Consider the following 24,840-nt stretch of genomic DNA (forward strand, 5'->3'; position numbering starts at 1 on the left):
GCAGTTTTACAGGTGTAGCTCATTTGCTGAATTGCAATAAAATTTGTCTTCTAACATGAAAAAATAGCATTAATGTGCTATTTTCATAAAGCCTGTTATAATTTGGCTGCTTCTCTGCCTCTTTGCCTGGCTGCAGGTCTGTGGGACATTTTAGTGGCTCGTTTCAGGAGACCTTTGTTGCACGGTTTTCTATCTGATCTGTTCAACTACAGCTCCTCCCTCCCAGCTCCGAGGTTCCCCTTGGCCAGCCATGTCAGTCTGACTGCCTCCAGAGGAAGAGGTGCCTGCTCAGGGATCAGGGAATGGGGAGAAGGGGAAGGCAAAGGCAGACCTTGGAAGGTGTCCCTGTGAGCACACACACTCAGCTGTGCTGCCATTCCCTCTGTTCCAGACTGTGTCAGGTCATCACTGAATGTTCTATCCACCAGGGAAGGCAGAAGGGAAGGAGTTGGATCATTAATTTGGAGCTGTCTCTGTTGCTTTACCTCTCACACCCCCTCCCTGGTCTGTGCTGGCAAAATAACAAGTGTTAATATCCCCCTTGGGGGAAGCACATCCATCTTCCTGAGCTGGGGGTGATCCTGCACTGCCAACAAAAGTGGTGGTGTCACCCTGGGGAGATGCCAGAGGGTGAACTTGGCCTGAGCCATGCTCTGGTGAGGTGGTGCTCTGGCCTCAGCTTTGGGCAGGTTTGGGGGTGCAGTAGTGGGGTTGGTACCCCCAAGAGACACTGACCCTGCCTCAGGAGCTGGGACATCTCTGCTCCCTGCTGCTCCTGATTCCCCTGCAGGGCACTGGGATGGAGCTGGGGTGAGCAGCTTCAGACGCACGTTCATCTCAGCACAGGTGGCCTTTTTCAGATTTCCTCAAAGGAAGCTGAGCAGGAAGAGCAGGGCCTTGGTGGGCAAAGTCTGCTGGGTGCACAGGCAGGGACTGTTCACTGGCTGCTCCAGTCTAGAAATCGTACCATTTGTTGTAGCAAGGACTTGGAAAGTTCTCACAAGGAAATCTGAATGTCTAAAAGTTATTTCACATGACAAAGTGTCTCCTTTTTCTCCCTATTAACTCAGAAATGTGTATTAATAAACCATACTGTATTGCAGAACTGAATAAACAGGAACTGTTCTTCATTTCAGTGACAGTGGCATGTTAAGATGCAGATCCTACAACATTTATAATATCAATGGTGGATCTGATGTTTGTTTTGGGAAAATTTTTCTACAAGTGGAATAAAAAGACTTAGACAAGGCATATAAATTAAATGAGAGGGTTTTTAATGTCCTTGTGACCAGAGAATCCACAAATTTCCTCTGTCTCAGATGAGTCCTGTGCAGGTCCTGCTGATTACTGAAGATGAGTTATTTTTACACAAAATTCAATAACCTATTTGATAGCTTGGACACTAAAATGGAAGTGCAAAAAATTTGAGCTATACATTTCAAAGAAAAACAATTACTCAAAATTCAGTGTACATCTGGAGACAAGCAAGGCTTGAAACTACAGCACTGAGACATTTTGTATGTGCTTTGGAACAATTAAATATTTGAAAGTATTTTCTCACTTGTGAACATCCTATTTTCCTTTTACTGTTCTGGCATCTCCCAGCCCTCCCTGTTGTTTTCAGCTGCTGGCACAAGCACTCACTATGCTCACTCAGTCATGCTAAATTTTGGGTCAACATGATAAAGTGCTGCTCAGGCCAGAAGAGTTGCACCTTCTCATTAAAGTGCAGATGAAATGGCAATCTATATGTCTTCCAATAATGTTTGGTCTCCATTAAATTATGAAATTTAACAAGGATTATGAAGCATAAATCAGTTTTTAATCCAAATTTTCAGTCAAAAGTACTCATCTCTACTCTGGACATCAGGTGTACAGTTTCTGAAGCATTTTACATCCAGCTGCTCTCTCTGTCTCTCCATGTGACAGTGAAAATGGAGAGCAGAGGGGAGTTGGGGGTTTTATCTCTATGGAAGTAGCTATTTTCCAGTAACTATTTTCCTCATTTAACTTTGTTATTTGATTATTTTAAATTGCTGAAAAAAACCCCAAACAGTCCTATTTGGGGTGTCTTCTCTGGTATGATTGTTTTTCTTTCCTCATACTTAGCACTGAAGTTGAATCTTAAGAATTTTTCTATCTTCTCTCTGCCAGTAAAAGTCTTCATGCCCAGAGCAGTCATCTGTCACTGTAGCTCTGTAGTTGAATAGAAATAGTTAAAAAGGCTGCAGAAAGTTGAGGTCTGAGCTTGTCTGGTTTGTGTCTTTAAAGAGATGTTTTAATGGCAGTTCTTCATCATAAACAAATGTGTGTTATATGTGAAATAATAGCCAGGATCCTTCACAAGACACTTAAGAGATTTATGTATAAGGAATGGCTTCATTAGCTAAGATAAATTTGATATTGTTCTGTTTGTTTTCCAAGCTGCAGTGAGATCTTTTGATCTAACTCAGGCATTCCCAAATATTTATGTCTCACTTTATGTTTTAGTTTACAGAAGTAAGAAAGATGCATTGCTTTAACAGTGCCTCAGCTTTAGATATTTTGGCTACATGACTCTTCCTTCTCTCTTCCTGTTTTTTCTGCTACACTCTTCATGTGTTTTCTTACTTTGTCTTTTGCAAATCTTGTGATGAATGTTAATTAAATTAATACTGGTCAGTTTAATTGAGGAAACTTGACAGTGCCTGAAATGTGTACCAGCCTTTCTGTAAGGTGGCTTGGAGTCATGTGCCAGGCTGGGAGATGGCTTCTTCATCCATTTGAAAGAGTTGTTTGGGAGACACCTCGAGTGATACCCTGGATGAGAGATGTGCAGGTGTGCCATTCCCACCCCAAGTCTGATGGTTTATTCACCATGAGATCATGCAAAGTGCCGAGAAACCCTTCATTCATTTATTGCTTTCTGTTGGTGAGGGGAGGATTGTGGCATGGTGCAGGGCTGGAGAATCCTTGGAGTGTTAAATGAGCAGCTTTATGTATTTATAGATGAGATTGACTAAGAGTGAAACCGTCCAGGAGACACAAAAGATTGCTTCTCATTGGATTGAAAAAGAGAATAACTTTGATCATTTCAAAAGCAATGAAGCCTGATGCTCCAGTGAGAAAGGAGAGAGGTAATTTATAGCTGCCGTTAAGGAAACAAAGACAAAGACTGAGGGAAAGTTTCATTCTGAAGATTTACTAATGTGTATAAACCGCCCTTGCAACTAGGAGCAGCTCAGTATTTCTCACAGAACAAAACAAAAGAGAAAGGGCAGTGAAATGGGGATGGGAGGGAGGGGTGGAAAAGAGTACAGCCTGCTTTTGCTCGCAGCCTGAAAGGTCAGACATTATTTAGGAAATTATAATTTCAGTGAATAATGTATGAGCAAATTTTACCTGCCAAAGGAGTGACAGCTGTGAGAAATCCCTGGCTGGGAATGGAGGTGGGATGGGGCTGGGTTGGGGATGGGGGTGATGCCTGGGTTTTGGCACGGCCTTCACGCTCTGCAGTGGGGTGTAATTACACGGTAAAAATGTCAATATTATATTCTTGTACAGAGGCAGATGAGGCTGGAACGCGTCGCGTGTGCTCGGGCTGCGAGCGGCTCCGTGCTCGGGCTTGTCCCTGCGCCTCTTCCCGGCCCGCGGGGAGCTGTTCCCGTTCCCGAGTGTGAGCTGTTCCCTCTCCCGAGTGTGAGCTGTTCCCTCTCCCGTGTGTGAGCTGTTCCCTCTCCCGAGTGTGAGCTGTTCCCTCTCCCGTGTGTGAGCTGTTCCCGTTCCCGAGTGTGAGCTGTTCCCTCTCCCGTGTGTGAGCTGTTCCCATCCCTCCGTGTGAGCTGTTCCCGTTCCTGAGTGTGAGCTGTTCCCTCTCCTGCGGGCGGCAGCGGCTCCGTGGGCCACCTGTGTTTGGGTTGCCGCAGGTGTGCGAGCGCCGGGGCGGCTGCCGGGGCTCCCCCGGGCGTGGATGGGGCGGTTCGCCTGCCGGGAGCGCCCGTGGCGGCGGGGCAGGGCCGGGCAGGGGAGGGGGAGGCCCGCCCAGCCCTCGCCGCCCCGCGCCCGCTGTCAGTGCGAGGCGGGCCGGGCGCCCCAGACACTCCCTCGGCCGCCGCCTCCTCCCGCCCGGCGGCGGCAGCGGCAGCAGCGCCATCGATGGGGTCCGGCGGCCGCCGCGGCGCGACGGGAGCGCGGGCGCTGCCGCTGCTGCTCCTGCTGCTGCCCGCGCCGGGCGGCCCCGCCGCGCTGCCCCTGCCCGGTGAGTGCCTCCCGGCCCGCTCCCTGCCCGGGGACTGCCCCCGCTCCCTGCCCGGTGAGTGCCCCTCGCCCCTTCTCCTGCCCGTTCAGCGCCCCCGGTCCCTGCCCGTTCAGCGCCCCCCGCTCGCCCCAGCCCCGGACAGCGGCTCCCCCCGCGGGGCACCGGGCGCTCCCGCTCTCCCCTCCGGGCCGGCGGCGAAGGGAAGGGGCCGTGCCCGGGACGCTCTCAGGGCGCTCGGGCTCCGCGGGTGCTGCCAATGCCGCTTTCCCGGCGGTTCCCGCTGCCCTGGGAGCGGGGAGAGCCCCGGGACGGGGCACCCGGGGAGCGGGGTGCGAGCGGCGGGTGCTGCGGGTGGAGCGGCTTTCGGACCCCGCGGAACAAGCCCCGGGATTCTCCCGCCGCCTCCTGCCAAGTTGAAGGCTGCGATGTTTGCTCACAGCCTCGTTCCTCCAGGGTCTCCCTTCTGCCCGGGATACTGTCACTACAAGGGGAAATCTCGCTCTCTGTGCCTACGGATTCTTCCTAGCCCTCTTTTCCACGCCTTTGCACGCATTAGCGATGCGGCTTCTTGTTGCGGTTCTTCGCCGCACGCTGCAGATCGCAGAGGGGCGGTGTAAAAATAACCCAGCTGAGCTGCCGTCCTGCCGCCGGCACGAGATTGATGTCTCTGTGTCCTGGCTTAGAGGGAAGCCCCCTCCTTGCTGTGTGTTTTCTGGGACCCCTGTTGCCGGGGCAGGTGTGTGCCCCTGGCTCGGGCAGGGGAGAGCTGACGGTGCTGAGGGCACGTGTGGCCGATGCTCCTTTATGGCCTCTCTCTGTTCTTCCCTGCCCATCCTTCCTTTCTGCCCCACCTACCTGAGCCCCGCTAGCTGGAGACCCCTCAGCTATTGCCTGCACCCTTCCCTGCACGACTCTCTGCCTCCCGTGTTTTTGAAGCTTGACCTCTCTGCTTTGAGAGGAAGTGGATTCTGCTGCTCTTCCCGGCTGTTTGCCACCTTCACTTTCCTTTCTGGTGGCAGTGGCTGGGGACCCCACGGCCGCCGTGTGCACCTGAGAGCCAGGAAGGCACAGCTGCTCTGACACCGGCTCTTTGCCTTCTTTCCCACTGCCAAACCCCATTAGGAGTTAAAACCAGGCGAACACTTTCTGCAGTTGGCAGCTGCTGCAGTACCTACAGGCATATTTTGTGATTGGGGGAAAGGAAAAAAAAAAAAGAGCAGGATGAATGCTATAATTGTAAATGGCAGAAGTGCTGGCTGAAATTTCCATTTGGAAAGTGATCCCCACCGTAAAAAGTGGCTGACTATTGAAGTAGTTGCTTTCTGCTGATACTCACGCATTGCTTCTTGTTTTAGGAGGCACTTTTTGTACCTCTGTGGGGTGTTGCTTCTACAATTCTTCCTTTTAGCCAGTTGCTGGAAATCTTCCTGTTTCCATACTTCAGTTTTCTCCTGCTGTGTGAAAAGTTTGTGCTGCTGTCTTCTGCTGCCTGTAACTTTTCTTCCTCCTCTGTCTACACTTCTTCATCTCCAGGACTTCTTCCTGTTGGTGTTTCCCTTTCTCTTCATTTCCTCTTCTCTGAAGTTTCCACCTGGATATTTTGCCTCAGTTTGCTGTGCTTTGAGATGGCTGGCCAGGTGATTTGGCAGTGCTGCTCCCCAGATACTATTCTTGTATTAAAAAAAAATACTCTAAGATTATACGTCTGTTTAATGGTAAGTCAGTCTTTTAACTTGGTGGTGGTGACTTGAAAGTTCATTTCAATCAACTCCCCTTGTTAATTTAAAAACCCATTTGGCTTCCTGCAGGTGATGCATGGATGTGATCAAGAACTCTTTTGATGACTGTTTTTTGTTAATCAGAAAGATTAACAATCTCTGTGAAACTGTCAGCTGAATTTCATGGAGCATCTAGTGCTTAGGAGATTGTTTTGGATGCATTTATAAATGTGCACAAAAGCTTACAGTGGGCTTATCTGAATTGCACACAATTATATCTGTATGCAGATAGAATATGACACAAATGGAAGTGCAGGGGCTGTCTCTGCGTGTTTCTGTCCTGACACACGGAAACACACAATATTCTTGTGGGCACCTCAGAGAGGTGCTCAGCCTTGTCATTTCCTCAGGGATGTGTTCAGGGGACATGCCCTGTTCTCCTCCTGCTGACATCCCTCCTGAGCCTGCTGTCTTTTCACAGATGTGGACGAGTGTGCCCTGGGGCTGGACGACTGCCACCCAGATGCTATTTGTCAAAACACCCCGAAGCTGTACAAGTGCATGTGCAAAGTGGGTTACACCGGTGAAGGGAGGAAATGTGAAGGTAAAGATCCCAGAGCACTGCCTTCTGTCTGTGCCAGCATATGGAGCATTGCTAAGAAAACAGAGCCACTAAAAATAACCAAGGATGATTTTTAAATCAAAACTGTGACTGCTTCATCACCCAATTTACTTCTTGTTTGCAAAATTCAAAGGCAAACCTTGCATGGATATTCACCTGTTCATTTCACTCAGTCTGATAATGAGTTTGTTGTTTAACCAGCAGCCTTTAAAAATATAAGGTAAAGCTGCAAGGGTGTTTCAGGGTGTTTTCTCAGTCATCAGAAACATTCAGCAGGAAATGCATTAAATATAGTAGTGTATTTGCAAGACAATGACGATTTTGGACAGCAGTTGCTGCTCACATTTAGGCAGTCACATCTCTGTCTGTGACACTCAGGCAAGCATCCATCATATTGACTTTTGCTTTATTCCTTAGACATTGATGAATGTGACAACGACTTCAATGGGGGCTGTGTCCACGAGTGTTTCAACATTCCAGGAAATTACCGCTGCACTTGCTACGACGGCTTTATGCTGGCTCACGATGGCCACAACTGCCTGGGTAAGGTAGTGGTGATGGCAGCATGTAGCTGCATCCCTGGGGAACACATGGCAATCTCTTGGCCTCAGTCCTTTCAGGGAGAGAATGCTGCTTGTGAGAGTGAGGATTTTCAGGTACTGAGGTACCATCCCAGTGTGGCTCATTCCCCCCTCTATGAATGAGGATAACTGTGCTATATTTCTGTGGAGTGCTTTGGGTTAAAGCGTGCCAAATGTCATCTATTGTTATGCTAAATGAGATTATATAAAGGAACATGTGCTATCCTTGTCCTCTCTGTTCTGCAGTTAGTTTAGGATCAGTTGTCAGGTGTGTTTCCAGGCTTAGGGATCTTCTCTCTCAAATATATCTGTAATGTGGGGGCTTCTCACTCTGAGTGTTCCTAAAAGGAGAGGATGATTTGGAGTGTGCAGTAGCTGGAGGCCACTGAAGAGCAGAGGGATGAAGCCTTGAGCTGGTGAAGCTGTCCTGCTTCCTGAGCCCCAGCTGGGCACCCTGTGTGGCTCAGCCCTGTGCTAGCTGTGCCATTCTCTTTTTCAGGCATGGCTCTGTTTTTCTCTACTGCTGCTGTCCATGTGGAGGTGCCCAGACACACCTCTGTACCCGTGGCAGTCAGGAGGAGCCTTGCTTTCACTGCATAATCGAAGTCACTTGTCTGGGTGCTTCCCAGCAGTGTGTGGCACATCAGGTGGGGGGTCAGACCATGCCCAGGCTGTATCTTCTGCTGAGAGACAAATCAGAAACCTCTGGAGTGTTCAGTGGGATTGTGTTGGGTTTTACCTGCTGGGATCCTGTTGTGTGCCCAGCTTTCTGCAGTGTCAGTGGAGGAGAGGGTGAACTCAGCAGGTTCCAAACATTTAAATAGAGAGGGAAACCAAATATCTGAGGATACTTTAACATAACAGGAAATCCATCTTATTTTTGCGTTTGTGTAAGCACAGAGTGGAGTTCAGTTGAGGTTACCATGAAGGGCTGGGTGTGAAGGAGCACACTGCCTCTGACAATGGCACCAAAAGGCATGTGTGTATTCTCTTTGTACCCAGGGCATACTTCAGCTGAGTTGTTTGTGACCAGTGACATAACTTAGACCAAAATCTACCACTTGCTCTGTCACTGGGAAGCTGCTCAGTATTGCATGGCAGACCTATAAAATAAAATAAAACAAATTGTCATTGACATACAATGAGGTTTTTACCACTGATGTGCCAATTTTGAGTTGTGATGTAAACGTTAAATAAATATTTTGGCGTGCAGCAAATTGGATCACATCTTCTCTTAATCTGTTTATTTACTTTGTTCACGCCAGGGTTGCCCTCCTCTCACCCTTATTTTTGAAGATCTCTGCTGTGTGCCTGGGTCTAAGCCAAATAGACAATTACTTGTTGGAAGGAGATGATTTTTTTGAAAGCTTTCCAAGGTCTGTAAGACAGAAACATCTGCTGGAGTTCAAATCTGTAGCACTAAAGACTCATGGTGGCTGTTTATTCATGATTGTTTGCACATTCACATCACTGTAGAACTCTAAAATACTCAGCTTCTTTGTGATGGAGATATGTCAGCCGCTCTTTTTCTCCAGCAGGTCACATTCTTTTGCATCCAATTGGCTTACTCACTGCCTTCAGTGGACATTAAATCTGTTGTAATACTCTGTTATGCCTCTTACTAAAAGCCTCTCTTTCTCCTTTTTTGTTTCAAAAAAGACAGCTGTTTTCTGCCAGAAATGCTACAATGTTAAATTAAAAACATTGTACTATTAGCCAGGAACAATGAACAAAACAGGGAGCAAACATGATGTTACAGATGAATTTGCAAATGAGACCAGTGCTTTGCCTCAGCAAGGTTTTGTCCTCTTTTTAAGGGACTGAGTGCTTTTTATTTCCCATTAAAATTTCCGAAAATTAGGCTAGGAAAAGTATTTGGAAGTCATAGTTACAAAAACCCTGTGCTTATTAAGGGGTAGAATTCCAAAGAACTGGAGATTGGGATGGGCATCCTGTTGTTCAGAGGCTTAGCTGAAGTTTTTCTACTCTGGTTTTCTCAGTGATCTTGTCAGTGGAGCCCTCCTGTGTTCTCTGGTGCTTTTGAGACTCTGAATGTTGCAAAGTCAAGATTAAAACTGCTTCCAGAACTTCTGCTCTTGTCCTTGACCGCAGTCAGTCAGCACAGCAGCAGCTCTGGTGATGAGTGATGATGTCCCAGACTCGAGGGAGGAGGATGATAAATCAAACCAAGCACCAGAACAGATGTGGGGTGTGAATTCCAGCTAGGGTGAAAGTAAGGTGCAGGGGGTAGGTTTTTAGCTGATTTTATTTTGAGGCTTGTATTTTTCTTGTTCCACCTTCGCTTCGGGATGTGGAGCTGGGAAAACACCTTTTATAGTTTGGATGGGTTTGGAAGCACTGAGGCAGCCAGAGCCACAGGTGATTGCTGAGCTGGATGTGCCAGAGCTGTGGAGTGGAGCTGTGCTGAGGGGCAGGGAATGTTCCCGTGGGTGGTGGGAGTCCTGCTCCGGCCCTGCCTTAGCTGTGACCATCAGCTCCGATGGGTTGGGCTGGCCAGCACTTCTTGGGAGCCGTGTGGCTGCTGGGGCAGACTGCAAACATGGTTAGAGCAGCAGCAGAAATGCACTTTCCCAAGGGTGACAGCACAACAGCAAGCCCAGGGTAGCCTGGGGTGTCTCAGCTGCTGGGATGGTTCCAACCCGAGCTGATGTCTGTCTGTGCCGCGGGCTGGCGTGAGCACAAAGCTGATCTCTGTCTTTCCCCCCTCTCTCTCTCAGACACAGATGAGTGCACGTTCAACAACGGTGGCTGCCAGCACGTTTGTGTCAACACCGTGGGGAGCTACGAGTGCCGCTGCAGGGAAGGGTTCTTCCTCAGCGACAACCAGCACACCTGCATCCACCGCTCCGAAGGTACCGCCTCGCCCCCGGGCGCCGAGCAGCAGCGTCTGACCCAGGCAAAAGCTCTAAAGCATCCTCAGAAGTGTTCTTGGGTTGATGTTTTCAAAGCTGCGAAGGGTCTTAAAGTCCTCGCTGCTTTTAAAAGGAGCGGTGCGTCAGGATCTTCTAAGTGGCTTTGAAGATGCTGCATCCCCTCCTCCTCTTTGATCCCAGCTGCGTGTCTGTGGTGCTGTGCTTGTTCAAGGCTGGACTCCCAGCGCCCTTGATGCTCTGTTGTGTGGCTCAGCCGTGTCCTAATCCAAGGAATGGCAACAAATGGAAGTTTTGGCCATTTTCACTGGCTTTAGTTACAGAGCAATACCTGCAGTACCTTCTGACACCTCCTAGGTTCCCTGTACAATGTTTAGGTTTCATCTAGGAGATTTATTGTTTGTCAGCCCCAAAGGTATTCAAATCTCCTGCTTTGTTTTGAGTGAAACCTTTGTGAAGCGACCTTTGAGAGATCAGAGTCTTGGATATCTAATTAGACATCAGATGGAACAAAATTATTTTGGATGCCCTTAGGGAGTGCTTTAAAGTGGTTGCTCAGATCAGGGAGTTGTCCATTGAACTGTACAGTGAAAATCTTAGTAAGAAGCACTTAAAGCTGCAAGGTTTTCTTTAATCTATGGCTTGTTGTTGGCATAACTATAAGAGGAATCTGAGCATGAATAAACAAATCTCACTTTAAAAATCCCCAAAGTGAAGAGATCAACATTTATAGACATATATGGCCATCCACAGAGGAGGGTGATGAGGTGGCCATCATCTGACAGAGCTGAACTGATCCTTTGTTTGGATGGAGAATTTGTGTTCTCAGCTCCTCTGGCCCTGGGCTTGGTCTCACAGGGCTTGGGTGCTCCCTCTGGCCATGGCTCAGGTTCCCACTGCAGGGGCTGATCCAGGGGTGGGGACAAGGCACAGCAGGGATGTGAGTTTGTGTGCATCCGTGGAGGAGGTCTCTGAGGACAGAAATTGGTTGCTTGAACTCCTTGTCTTGTCTGATGCCAAGAGACTAAAAACTTCCAACCCCTTTTTCATACTTACTGCTACTTGAGTGCCTTCTACTCTCTTGAGCTGACAGCAGCAGCATTCCCTGTCATTCATATTTGCTCCCTTATTTGTACCTTTGGAATTCTGTCTCTTCTCTTAAAGATGCATTTAATTTCTCTTTTTCTTTTTCCTGAAAAAGGTCCTTTTTTCATAATACCAAGCATCTACTAAACATGGGTATTTTTCTTTGAAAAGGAAAACAAAGAGGACAAAAAAATGGATGTTTTATCCATTAAAACTATCTAATATAATACATCTTTTTCAAAACCAGTCTTAAGAAAAAAACCTCAGCACACTGCTTTGCATGATTTGTTTGGTCTTTTTTTTTTTCTTAGTAAAACACTGAAGTGTTTGTTTTTTTTTTCTTTAAAAGCCATTTTTTCAGGTTTTCATGCTGTGACTGTTTCCCTTCAGCCCCCTCTATTCTTCCCCCCCCTTCATTACTGTAAAGTGCTCCTCGGGATTCCCCACCTTTTTTTTTAAACTTTTTGGTTTGTTTTTTTTTTCCCTTGGGTGGGCATGTCTGTTGTAAGCCAAATCTCACTTCTTTATCTTTCCCTTCACTTTGTTCTCTGCTTTTCTGCTCATTTCTGGGACTTCTGTTCTCTGCCTTGTGTTTGCATTGCTCAGTGTTTGTACTTTATTGGTTCTGAGACCTCACAGCTTTGATCAAAGCAGATTTTGGCTCCTACTAGACCATCACTTCAGTTTTGCTTCTTATCTGTAAAATGAGGGAATATTTCCTTCCCTGTCTCCCAGTCCTGTTAAGATTCTTCATATATTAATGCCTGAGAGACCTTTCCTGTGGTCTGCAATGTTGGTCTTTAAATACACAGAAGCAGAGTGAACTGGAGTTTAAAGCACAGGAACTGAAATTTTCCTGGGAAGTTGTGTACAATCCTATTTTTTTTTCCTTGTTTGCCTGCTGGAATGAGCTGCTCTTCATCTGTGTGGGAGAATGAATTACCTTGGGAGGCTGTTAAAGCATCTGGCAGGGCAGCCATGCATGTGCACCTTGTTTCTGGGTTTGTATTCCCTAATAATTCCATATTCGGGAATACAAAAACTCGAAGGAAAACGGAGGTTTTTTTGTGAGTAAATATGTAGTGCATCTTTGTGGCTGCTATTGCTCTGGATGGCAAATCTTGCTGCTCTCCCTTGTGGTATTTCACAGTCATAGCTCTCTGCTTGTTGGGCTGAATTGATGGGAATGATGGGATCTGTAGGATGGAAGCTGAGTTTTGGTTTGCTGTGTGGAGTCCTACACAGGGCACCACCTCAGCTGTCACTCTTGGGGCCTTGACTGCAGAGAACAGGGATAACTGGAGAACTCCTGGGGAAAAGTTGCCTTAGCACAGGGATGTAGAAAGCATGATGGAAGACAAAAACACTCCTGGGATGTCCTGTTCTGCTGGCTGTGCTGGTGCTCCTCACAGTTTTTCTATTCTCTCAGAGTGCCTGGTAGCTCTTTGTACCATTGCATCCTCCCTGTCTGTCCTACAGAATTCCTGCTTGAACGTGTCCTAAATGCAGCCTTAAAGCTCCCAGCAGTTTGGGAATGCTGTTCTGATGCCTTCTGTGCAAAAAAATTTTAAAGATTTAAACCCAGATCATACAATTTAGCAGATCAATCAGTTTAGTGTGCTGGTGGTTTTTTGCCTGTGTTTTGCCAGTGGCAGGAGTGCTCAGACCTCAGGTTTGCTGGGTGTCTTCAAGAAGGTCCAGAAAGGACATTCCTTCAAGGAAAAGATCCTTTCCTTCAAGAAAGGTCTCACCTGGCTCAGGATCTGCTCAACCAAGTAGGCTGGATTCACCTCTCTTGGCTGAGCAGGACAATCCAGAGCCATCCATCCCAAGACATTTGTGAGTCAGCAGGGCAGGGTGTCCTACAAGAGAAATTGTGTGTCTGGGAGGTGTGTGGGGAGATGTGACCAAAATTTGCTTGGGGTTTGTTTCTGGGTCCCAGCCTGCCATTGCAACAGCACTGGAACAATGTGACCTGGGAGACTTTGTGTCCACCAAGGGGTTTGCAGCCACACAGCATTTATGGCTTTATAGACATCTCTTTAATACAAACTCGTAAAATGGGGCTGAGAGAGATCTACCAGCTTTGGAAACAAGCAGCAGTCCCAAATTGGAGTGTGTGGATGTGGGTACCTTCTATGAAACTGCCTTTTGGGTCAGCCAGATTTGGGTGGGTTTGGTGGAGTACCTTGTTCCACAATGGATACTTTGTAATTAAAATGCATCCTGGTCTGGAAAGCGCAATTTTAGCTTTCTATGGAGACCTGATCGAATCCTGCTCACTCAGAATGGAGCAATCCCAAATGGAGCATATAAACCAATTGTTTGGTGTCAGTGAACTTTACCAGAGTACCTGCTTGAACAGTTTCCCCTTCGGTAGCTCAATAGAGACAAAAGAATAACTTTGTTAACAGAAACTAAGCTGCTAATTCCCTTAATGCTCCCTAACCCCTCTGAGCTGACAGACCAAGCCATACTGCATGCTTAAGACCAGAACTTTCACAAAACCAGTGCTAATGAGGCTAATTTGTGGCTTCATAGGCTGTCTCCTTCCCTGACTGACACAATAATGGGGTGACACAGCTTTCCTGTGGACTCCTCAGGCTGTGTCTGTGTGCTGCAGGGTTTGAAGTCTCATTGTCTTGGACTTCTGGAGAGCCCTCACTGTGGGAAAGGAATCAAAAAGCCAGTAGAGCAGAATAATCTGGGCTCTGCAACGTCCAGTCTTTTGTTGCTTAAAGCTGTCTTAATAGAGAAAGGGTCCTGTAGCTGGTGCTCCAGGGGGTGAGAATAGCAGTGTGGAACAAGGACCTAATTGAAGTGGAGTGGAATAATGGTGACGAGCCGACCTCTGCCTCACAATGCCATGGGTTTGTTTCACTTAGTAATAAGGCTGAAAAAGGGGCTGTGTAAGTTAAAAAATATATAGGGTGTGGAACTGATCACACAATCCCTTTGTGGCATGGTCACCCTTTCTCTTCTGCTCCTGACTGTGTCTCTGCTTGGCTCCAGAGAAGCTCACTGGGGTGGTGTGGGATGAGCTCTTGCAGCCAAAGCCTGCTCCACTTGGTCTTCATAAATGGAGTGTTCTCACCGAGAAGAAAGGGCATTTTGGTGTCACTTGTCCTTTTAAAGCCAAGTGAGCCAAGGCAGAGAATTTGATGGTAAAGGTGTGCTCTCTGTACACCCAAGGAGAACATTCAGATGTCTTCTCTTTCCTGGTTTTGCAGCACTGTAGAGAACTTTGTCAAAAAATCTGTGGTATTCTATTAAAAGAAAACCTATTTCCTTAATTTGGTCTAATGATCCCAATGGGTAACTCAGCCAGCTTCTGGGTGTTTTTGTGTTGTACCACCTTCTTGCCAATGGCAAAGACACTGATTACACTGAACCATGGAGCAAGGGGAAAGAGGCTTTTGCAATAATTTTAGGAACTATTCCTCCCAGTTTAATTGACTTCATATTTTTGTAAAGGCCAGGAAAGACACTCTGGCAATTGAGTGCTGTTCATGAACTGGCAGAGATAAAATGACAGAATGTTTTAGGAGGTATAGCAAAAGAAATTCAATCATTAGTGTCACACTGGTTCTTCATTTGGTTAAAGCAGACATTGGTAGTAAGTTCTGTCTAGCTGGGAAAGTGTGTAGAAACACAGAACACTGTGATAATACCCACTGAGGTCATCTTGGATGGTAGGTACTGAAATCAGAAAAAAAATTGAAAACAAAGTGGTTAACAACAAAGAGAATTGGCATACAGTGTGTGTGCAATCTGCATGTTGGCCTGGTCTCTGTTTGGTCACTGCTGAGATAGGTTATGACTCTGGGAGTCTGCTCTGTATCCAGGAATTGAAATTGGGATGACCCTTTGACTGCTGCTCTAAACCTTCCTGCGACTGCTGGCTGCTCTTTCAAGCAGGGAATGAAGAACTTCCCTTTAGACTTGGACCTTGCCAGGACACTACCACTTTTATAAAAGAAATGGGGAGGTTTTATGAACACCTGAAGGTAGAAAGTGAGAGCACTGGATGAAAATGCAGGTGCTGTACAAATCTGTGGATGTTCTCTTTGACCTTGCAGTCAAAGAACACGGGCACAGAAAAGATCACAGAAGGAGAAACCTTGGGGCCAGAAACTTTGCAGGACTGGACTTGCTGCCTTTCCTCTCTGTAAGCTGAAACCTCTTGTCCCAGCCCTGCAGAGTCTTCCCAGAGTTAGAGGCTTAGTCTGTGTGTGTATTGAACGGACTTTGTCACCTGCTCACAGAGCTTCTGAGGATGCTGATGCTTGTCTACCTTTCCTGTTTTACAGAAGGCATGAGCTGCATGAACAAAGATCATGGCTGTGCCCACATCTGCAGGGAAACACCCAAAGGAGGAGTTGCCTGTGAATGCCGACCAGGATTTGAGCTGTCCAAGAACCAGAGGAGCTGCATTTGTAGGCAACATTCTGCATATGCTTATGGTTCCCCCAAGTGAACACCAACAGTGCTCTGTTTGCACTGAAATGGGACTTGGCATGTTTTAGCTAACGTGGGATGTCACATCTGAACTGTGTGCATTTGAATTAAACCAGAATTGATGTCTTTTCTGGACACTGTCACACAGGTCTATTAATTGCTGCAGTGTCTGTGGTTTGGGAGCTGTGCCATCATTCACAGTGAGGGGAACTTCAGCTCCATGGGAGAGCTGTGTTTCAGTCTCACAGAGCCCTTCAGCACAGGGCCACGTGAGGAAGGTGTATTGGATGCTCAGGTGGCAGTGGAATTGCAGACTGCCCTCCAAAGGTGCTGGAAGGAGGTTTGAGAGTGCCATGTGTTTTCTTGCCAGTGACCTGTAACCACGGGAACGGGGGCTGCCAGCACTCGTGTGATGATGCTGACAATGGGCCTGTCTGTGGATGTCACCCCAAGTACGTCATGCACGTGGATGGCAAAACCTGCCTGGGTCAGTATGCAGTGGAGGGAAGCAGTTTTCTGTGGATGGCCACCTCGAGGGTGGTGTGGTGGTGCTGTGTGTGCATGATTAATGCCCCTCATAACAGTATGGCTAGAAAATGCCAAGGAGTTCAAAATTAAGGAATCCAATAGTGCATGGGTGAGTTGGTTGGGTCCAGGCAAGTTTTGTTTCCTTATTTAAGTAGCTACCTAATATTATTGCAACATGTAATTATGACTGGTCCCCCTGAAACACAAGGCATATCACTTACCAAAGAAAGCTTCCTTCCCTCTAGGATATTTTAGGTTCAGTTTCTTCAGTAGTGTGAGCCAGAGAGTACAAGCAAAGGAGTATATCTGTAAAAACTGGGACTCTGAAATCAATTAATGTATCATTTTGGCAAGGCAGTTATCCAGTAAAGAAAGCACTTAAGGTTTATAAACTCTTCCAGTCTCTGAAATAGTTTGTTGTCTATTGATTGAAGTCAAATGCTCAGGCATTAGTGGCTGGTTGTTGTAATTAGCCCACGATAGATGATGACAGTGCACTCCTAACAGAAGAGTTCAGTTATTTCTTTCATCTTGCTGCTGTTTACTACATCTGTAGCACATCTTTTGTTTTGTTAAGGATACTGAAGCAAACATGACTTGTAAGGAAGCCAAAAAAGCAAAATATTCTCATGGTTTTGACTGAAGGGTCTTCATGATTTTTATTACTTCTTGCTTTTTAAAAGCAATTTATTTCTGCCTGGTCTGTTCCGCCTGTCTCTGGTTCAGTGTGTGATGCAGCTGTTTGTGTGTGTTGGATATCAGATGAGGGTTCTGGTCAGGGCACCTTTACTCACTTGCTTTTTTCATGCTCCTTACAGAGAGGGAAGAAGCTGCTGTTGAAGTTTCTGAGGGAAACACCACAGCAGCAGCTGATGTGGACAAGAGAGTGAAGCGACGGCTGCTTATGGGTAAAAGTGCTGATCCAAAATAATTCTGCTGCTTGTTGAAACCTTTTAGATTGAAGAATTAGTGTGGGCTTTCTTGGTTTTTTTATGCTAACCATCTATTCTGGGCTGAATTCTGCCTGAGATGATCTCTCTTAAGGAAATAATACTATTCCCTAATGTTCAGACATCTAAATGAATAGCCTTGTTTTCAAAAGAATGACAGAGGAAGAAAGAAGATGCACTCTGTCTTCCCTTGGAGGCTGGACACAGCCTGCCAATACTGCATGTGAGATGAGAGACTGGGAGGGAATAAACCAACAGAGCTCTCAAAATCTGACAATGAGTAGCATATGCTTGATGCTGCAGAAAATGATACAGAGTTAGAAAGTAGATTTGAAAAAGCGAACATTAAAAAATGCTCTTTGCAGCTCTCTCAATCAATACATGCTGTATAAAATTGTATTTGTCCAGCAAGTGAAAAGGCTGTTAGGCTGATGAGAAGAGGATGAAAACCAAAGAGTGAGTTATTTCTGTTTGGCTGGATGTGATGAGCTGTGTTTCAGGAGTGTTTTCTAGGAAGGTTTGGTGAGATTTAGGCCTAGTTTGCATAGAGGGGAGTTAGAGGAGCAAACTTTGGTTGAAATGGCACCTGGGTTATCAGGCTGAAGGAATGCTCAGTGAGGGTGTTATCCACCATGACTGGGAGCACAGGGAGCATGGGAAGATGGGTCAGGAGGGATTTCAGAAAACTCATTTAGTAGTGCTGGGTGTAGCCAGGTGTCTCATTGGTGGGAAGCATCAGAGGCTCAGCCAGGATTCAGGGTGGGCATAAAGAAACTGTCTGGCAGTAACAGATCCATCATCAAGGAGTGGGGATTTGTGTTTAAGACACAAATGGAATACCCAGAAGACAGTATTGTGGTTTGTAATGTTTCCACAAAAAACCTGGAAAGAGCTGAGGAAGGGATTTTGCTGACACATGTATTTAGCAGTTGCTCGTGTGTTCTAGGCTAAATGTTTGAATAGCAGTGTGCTTGGGACTGTGCCTTGTATCCCATGGTGTTTCTTGGTACCATTGTAATTTCCTGAGGAAATCTGAGCTCTGTCTTGTTGGCCAGAAACGTGCGCGGTGAATAACGGCGGCTGTGACCGCACCTGTAAGGACACATCCACCGGAGTCCACTGCAGCTGCCCCGTTGGATTCACCCTCCAGTTTGATGGCAAGACATGCAAAGGTGGGGTTTATACTCCTGGGCACGTGTGCCAACACCTGTCAGGTGTTACCAGGTCCTGTAAGATATCAATCTCCAAACAGAGGCAGCCCAGGGCGCAGAGGAAAGACGGTGTGTGCAATCTGACCAGAGGAAGGGCTGCACCACGGGCAGAGGCTGTGCCGTCAGGGGTATCATGTGCAGAGAATCTCTTCTTCTCTGCCCTCCTGCTCTCCACTTCCACCTCCTGTGCCTCCTTTTTCAGAGGTCAGGTCTGGGAGGGCTAAAAGAGCTCTGTGGCCAAGCAGAGGTCCCTAGGGGCAGAGGCCAGCAGCTGTGGGGGTGCTCACAGGCATCCAGTCCCAGCTGGGCATTAGAGCAGTTGGTAAGAAAATACCAGTGTGTAAACAGGGATGTGTTTTGTAAAAATGCACTGCTCCCAGCAGCTCTAATGAGAGCTCTGGTGAGGAGCAAAGGCATGGTTAGGTTGTGTATTATATTGCTTTTCCAGTAATTAGATGTTAAGTCTGTTCTGCTAAGTGAAAATGATGAAATCTCCAGGCTTGACTCAATTAATATTAGATAAAGGCCTCATTCTAATATTGCCATGAAAGGGACAGGGTAGTTCAGGAAGTCTCTGTCTGAGATTTCTGCAGGGCTTACAAAAAGGTTTAAAGGTTTAAAATACCAAAACCACTTAGAGAGCCTTGGAGTCAAAGTGTTTCCAAACAGAACTCAGGGAATAGTCTTTTATGAATGCATTACCCAAATGCAACTGACAGCCAGATATTAAATGAGAGCAAATAACACTGTCCTGGGGCTGAATGGGCTGCATCATTCTTAAGAGTTGGATCTGATCTTCCTTACAATTTGTGGTAGTCTCACTAGATTTTGTTTCTGGGCTCCTCCAACCGACTGGACGTGACTATTTTCTGAATCTGGCAGTGGGAGTAGATTGAGTGCCAAAGCTCTGTGTTTATTTGCTGAAGCCTTTTTTCTTCTTTTCACTGCAGATATTGATGAATGCCAGGCCAATAATGGAGGCTGTGATCATTTCTGTAAAAACACTGTTGGCAGTTTTGATTGCAGCTGCAGAAAAGGATTTAAATTATTAACAGATGAGAAGTCCTGTCAAGGTATGTGCACTCGAGAGACAATGGTACAACAAAAGTAGGACAAATCAGCGTGGCTTGGACATCTACTACAATGATGAAGTGATAATGGACTCCAGAATAATTTCCATTCCTCAGTTTGGATTTTTTTCTTCTGAAACAGCTGTTGAGTTGATACAGTTGGCTTGATGCTATTGTAGGAGATAACTTTAATGGCACTGTGAGCTATTATCTGGAAGGGACAGAGACAACATCATATTAAAAAGCTCTCTATGAGGTTAATGCTTCCCCCTGCCTTAATGATTTTAAAGTAATTTACAGGAAAATTAGGTAATGTCTCTCCCTCCATCTTTCTGACTGATTCACCATTGCAGTGAAACTATTTTTTCTTAATAGGATATTTAGCTGCCATGAGCTCATTATTAAAGGAAAAATATATAATGTGATCTATGAAATTATAGGTCTGTAGACAGACTGGAAACTGTTCCCTAAAATATCACAGAGCCTTTGCTTTTGAGGATGACATGGATTTCTCCTGTGAGACCTACAGAGCATATTTGCTTTGCTGTATAGTGGTTTGTACATATAGATTTAGCAGTCCTATTTAAGGTGCTTGAATGCACAAAAAATGTGGTGACAAAAATGGTCTGTGGTTGTGGAAAAGCAACAGGATGAAACAATGTCAATTCAGTCAGGTAAATAGTGAATTATGTGATTTCCTGGGAAACCAGCTGACATTAAAGGTGAATTTCAGAAATCAGAAGTGACCAAGAGGAAATAATTTTCACCTGGGTTATTTTTGTGCATTCTTATCCTTTATAAATAGGCAAAGAAGGACAAGTATTTATATGTCAAAAATGTACTGTATAAACATTTGATTTTCAGGATTGTTTGGGGTTTTGTTTTAATGAAATCTGTTTATGAATGTATCCTAAAGACTTGCATCTCCCTTTTGCCCTGTCACTTCTGTTGCTTTCCCTGGACTATTTCAAAAGTGGTATCACTCTGTGTGCCAAAGCCCAAGGAAAAAGACTGATGAAAAGTGCTAGTGAAGTTGATGTGAGCTTTTTTTGTGTCTTGCAACATTCTTACCTGGCATACAAAATGTACTAGCATAGAAATTTTAGGTATTTTTGATGGCACAATGAATTTTCTTTCTCAGAGAACACAGTGATTTTCAGCAGGCTTAAATCAGGCACTGTATATTCATATAGAGCTTCATTTAGGGAGGAAAAAAACAAAGGTAGTATTTTCCCTCATATACTTCATTTCTATGTAGAGTAATCCTAGCAAGGTAAGAGTTTTGTCAGCAGTTTTCTTCTCTCCTAGAAGAGAAATAATTTGATTTAAACATAATTGTAAAAACATAACAGCAGTTTTTGCTCTTGCCAAGGAAAATCTTGTTTGGCAAACCGAGCACTCTTTTAAGAACTGTCATTTCATTATGTTACATTATGTGCTTTGAAAGAATCTGCACACCCCTGCAGCTGCTGAACTCTGTTGGCTCCTCAGGGCTCCCTGGCCAGCCTGAGGGGTTCTGATGCCTCTCTTTAAACCTTGCAGACATTGATGAGTGCTCCTTCGAGCGGGCGTGCGACCACACGTGCATCAACCACCCCGGCACCTTCGAGTGCACTTGTAACAAGGGATATGCCCTGTACGGCTTCACACACTGTGGAGGTGAGTTATAGACACACCACAGCCCCTGGGACACTGGGATGTTCCCACAGGCCTGCTCTGAGTCCCTGCAAGACACAAACTGATGCAGGCGCGGCCCACGGAGAAAATTTTACTCCTTGCTGTGATAAGGAGACACAGAAAAAGTAGAAACGGATCCTGCTTATTTCTGTCTTTGCTCAGGTGATTTTGCCTTTACACCCTGCATGCAAAAGGGACCTGTAATTATTAGGACAAACTGATGGGTTTTGTGCTTGCATCTGAAGTCCATAATTCAAACCAATTTTCACATGCTGAAGAGTCATTGACTTGAAGGAGAAGTCAGTGGAGTAGGACTTGAAGAACAGGAAGCTCTGAATGACTGAAAATTATGGTTCTGCAGGTTGCTGTTGTGTACATGTCAAATCCTCATATGGTGTAGGTTGGAATTTAGCTGCTGTAGTACCACTTTGCACTGGCCAAGATTAATACTCATAAATTTTTATGTCTTTCCTACAAGAACAGTTCAAGGAAATAGAAAATTGTTCATAGAAGCTCAACGTGTGACAAATTCCCAGAATTAACGTGAGGAAACATGAATAACTGGGACACTAAATGGAATCAAACTTGTTTTATATAAGCTTTAGGCAAGACCTTACTGACTCCAAAGTTTACTTAATTCTGAGTAAGACCTGTTTATTTCTGAGGCAGAATGAGCACAGTTGGAGAGAACAATTCAGAAATCTCTGTGTGCCTGTCTATTCTACCCTCTGCCTCTAGAAATTCTGCAAATAAGACTACAGGGCTAAAACATCACTGTGTTTTATCCTGATGAACATGGCAACTTATCTGGATAAGGAACAACGCTGTCATATGCTCTACTTAGTAAAATATGACTTCTGGTTAATTCCTCTGCATTAATTCAATTTCTTTTGGCTACCAGTGAGGAAAAGGAACTGTAATTTTGCTGTTGGCTGCTAATTGGCCTTTTCTTGTCATACCCCCATGCAGAAGATGTTAATTCTCATGCCACAGTAAGTTCCTCATTGACTGGCAATCACAGGCTGGTCAGAGCTGATAGAATACTGAGCATACACCTTCTGACCTCTGTGGAAGAAGTTAGTAAGTGTTTGAGATAAGAGGTTGGAATCCTATGAAGAGGTCAGTAAAAACCAAAGATTTGGGCTGGTTTTGTGGTATTTTAGGCAGCAGTACCATTTTAAGGTGTTGCCTTCTTTCTCCATTATTCCTCTGCTGCTCATTCCTACCCCTGCTGTCTCAGTTCTCTTAAAAGCATATTTTCCCCCCAGATCAGACAGGTTTGGTAATGAGTTTCACAGTGTTTTTTAACAAATTGTTACTTAGAGGGTATCTAGTCTGGGGACAGCAGTGACAAGAACTTACTAGCACTGAGATAAGTGTGTGGAAGTAGGTACCCTCAGATGCACAAACTTTGATGGGACTTTCAACAGGTTTCTTGATGGCAGCTTCCTGGGTTATGTACAATTGCCATAAAGCTATGGGAGAGAAGTGAAGCCTCCTCAGGGTGGATCTGAGCAGCAAAGACAGAGACCTTTGCATTTCCCTTTGTTGAAATTCATGAGATTCTTATTGACCCATTTCTCCAGGCAGTCAAGGTCCCTCTGAATAGTGGCACAACCATCTGGTGCATCAGCCACTCCTCCCAGTTTTGTCTCATCTGTGACCTTGCTGTGGGTGAACTCTTGTCCCACCATCCAGGTTTAATGAAGAGGATAAATAGTATTGGCCCCAGTGTTGACCCCTGGGATACAGCACTGCTGAGTGGTACATTCTGCATCAGCATGCAACTTTGCACCAGAGGCAGCATGTGTTGTGCTGTCAGTAATTTCTCCTCCTTTTATCATTTTTTGGGTGGGACAAGGCTCCAAAATTGGATAACTGGCCAAAAGAGACAAGGGGGATGCAGTGGTGGTGTTTGCCCCCAGAGCCAGAATGTTCCACAGATGCAGATGTGTTTCACAGCTGCATCTCTCAGAGCATTTCAGCATCAATTAGACTCTTTTTCCTTTTTTTACCTGACTTACTGTGATTTCATGTAAAGGGTTCAGAAAACCTCTAGTAAATAAATGCTCTGAAAATAAGAATACAGAAATATGCTTATGTTCCTATATTTCCCTTCATACCAGCCAAACCTTGTGGCCACAAGAAAGGTACACTGCACATGTTACTAAGTGCATACAGGAGAAGGTGAAGTAAAGCTGGGGTCCACTGAGAAAAGCCCAGGATAAAAAGAGAAAAGCCAAGAACCTCCCTGAAAGCTGTAAATATAATTAAAACATGGAAGGGAGAATGTCAAATGGATTAAGGTTAATAGTTCATGCACTGCCATGGTTTGCTTATGAACAACATTATCCAAAAAACTGGAGGATTGCTCAGTACAAATCCTGCTCACGTTCTCTGTCTTTGTTTAAAATTAGAACTATTAATTAACCAGACACAGTGCAATACAGATTTCACTTGATCTGCTTTTCTTAGAGTTAATTTGGTTTCATATTGCTGAGGCTGGATGTTGTTTAATTATGAGCCACCAGTGTTTGGTCTGCTTTGACATTTGTCAAAGGATTTCCATGAAGACAAACTGTTTCAAGGTGGGTGTCCAGGTAGCATTCCTGATGTCTTTTCAAAACCCTCAAGAGCAGTATTTGTGTCCACATTTACCTACTGGAAGTTAGAGTGCATAACTTTTAAAAGTATCTTTACCTTTCCTCTGTAGATATTAATGAATGTAGCATCAACAACGGTGGTTGCCAGCAGCTGTGTGTGAACACACCGGGAGATTATGAGTGCCTGTGTCACTCTAACTACAAGCTACACTGGAATAAAAAGGACTGTGTTGGTAAGGTGTCTAATAAGTACATTTCCACTCCTGATGTGTCTGACAGGCCATATGGTTACAGTCAAATTTGATGGTCTGTCCAGTTAAGTGGTGTGAGTCATTGTTCCCAGTATTCTGCTTTAATTTTTAGCAAGGCATGATGGTAGTGATGTCGAAACTCATAAAAACAAACAGAAAACCAACCCCAAAAACAGGAGATACTTTGAGGGATTTTGATGCTTTCTCTCCTGTGCTTTTATCTAGCTCATTCTTCTATTTCCTTTTGTTCCTCTGCATGAGAAGGTTTGCTCATGATAAAGGAAATTACTTTTGTGGTGTGATCTTCCAGTAATTTTATTTGGCTTTAATTTTCTGTCTAAACAGCATATTAATTGCACGGCTGCTCTCAGGTACCGGCTACAAAAGCAGCTGCATGCTGATTTATTGGTAGGGTGAAGGTAGATGTTTTAATTCTGTGAGTGTTTGTTTTATCCTGTTTAGAGACAAAAGATCCCTTGTCTGATAATGTGTCACCCAAGGTATTGCTGCACTGCATTAAGAGTGGTGGGAGTGATAGATGTTTCCTGAGCTGCTCTCCAGATGTCCAGGTATTCTCTGGTAAGTCAGAACTAACAAACTGAGCACGGGATTCTGTTCAGAGAGTAAGGGTGGCCAACCTCCTAACTCTCAAGAAAACCTCAAGAAGCAGTCAATAAACAGAGATCTGTCCTCTTTCACTGCAGATAATAAAGGGCTGTATCCCTGACAATGTCCAGGAAAGCCCCTCTTTCCTTGTCTTTTATAACCACTCCACCCTCGGATTCCCTTCTCACAACAAGTCTCTTTTTGAAGCTGGGGAGGACGGGGAAGAATTCTCCGTGCTCCTTGGGCCATTCCTTAATTGGCCCTGAGAGGCACTGGTGAATGGGGCAAAGGCATTCCAGCCCTGCGTGGGGTCCCAGATTCTGCCCCCACAGCCCCTGCATCCCGCAGGAC

At 45.5% G+C, this 24,840-nt stretch overlaps 1 protein-coding gene across 1 annotated transcript in view; it reads left to right on the top strand.

Annotated features, from left to right (window-relative positions):
• Window positions 1-4,134: 4,134 nt before the first annotated feature.
• Window positions 4,135-24,840, top strand: part of SCUBE2 (signal peptide, CUB domain and EGF like domain containing 2) — a 37,917-nt gene continuing 17,211 nt past the window's right edge. Inside the window, exons 1-12 of the mRNA XM_033514935.1 lie at window positions 4,135-4,291; window positions 6,437-6,559; window positions 6,995-7,120; window positions 9,897-10,031; window positions 15,446-15,571; window positions 15,964-16,080; window positions 16,940-17,029; window positions 18,127-18,243; window positions 19,233-19,355; window positions 20,895-21,011; window positions 23,743-23,865; window positions 24,346-24,462. Coding sequence (XP_033370826.1) covers window positions 4,135-4,291; window positions 6,437-6,559; window positions 6,995-7,120; window positions 9,897-10,031; window positions 15,446-15,571; window positions 15,964-16,080; window positions 16,940-17,029; window positions 18,127-18,243; window positions 19,233-19,355; window positions 20,895-21,011; window positions 23,743-23,865; window positions 24,346-24,462 — 1,471 coding nt within the window. The remainder of the gene's footprint in view (window positions 4,292-6,436; window positions 6,560-6,994; window positions 7,121-9,896; window positions 10,032-15,445; window positions 15,572-15,963; window positions 16,081-16,939; window positions 17,030-18,126; window positions 18,244-19,232; window positions 19,356-20,894; window positions 21,012-23,742; window positions 23,866-24,345; window positions 24,463-24,840) is intronic.

Source organism: Parus major, chromosome 5 (assembly GCF_001522545.3).
Source record: "Parus major isolate Abel chromosome 5, Parus_major1.1, whole genome shotgun sequence".
In the NCBI taxonomy this organism is placed as follows: domain Eukaryota; kingdom Metazoa; phylum Chordata; class Aves; order Passeriformes; family Paridae; genus Parus; species Parus major.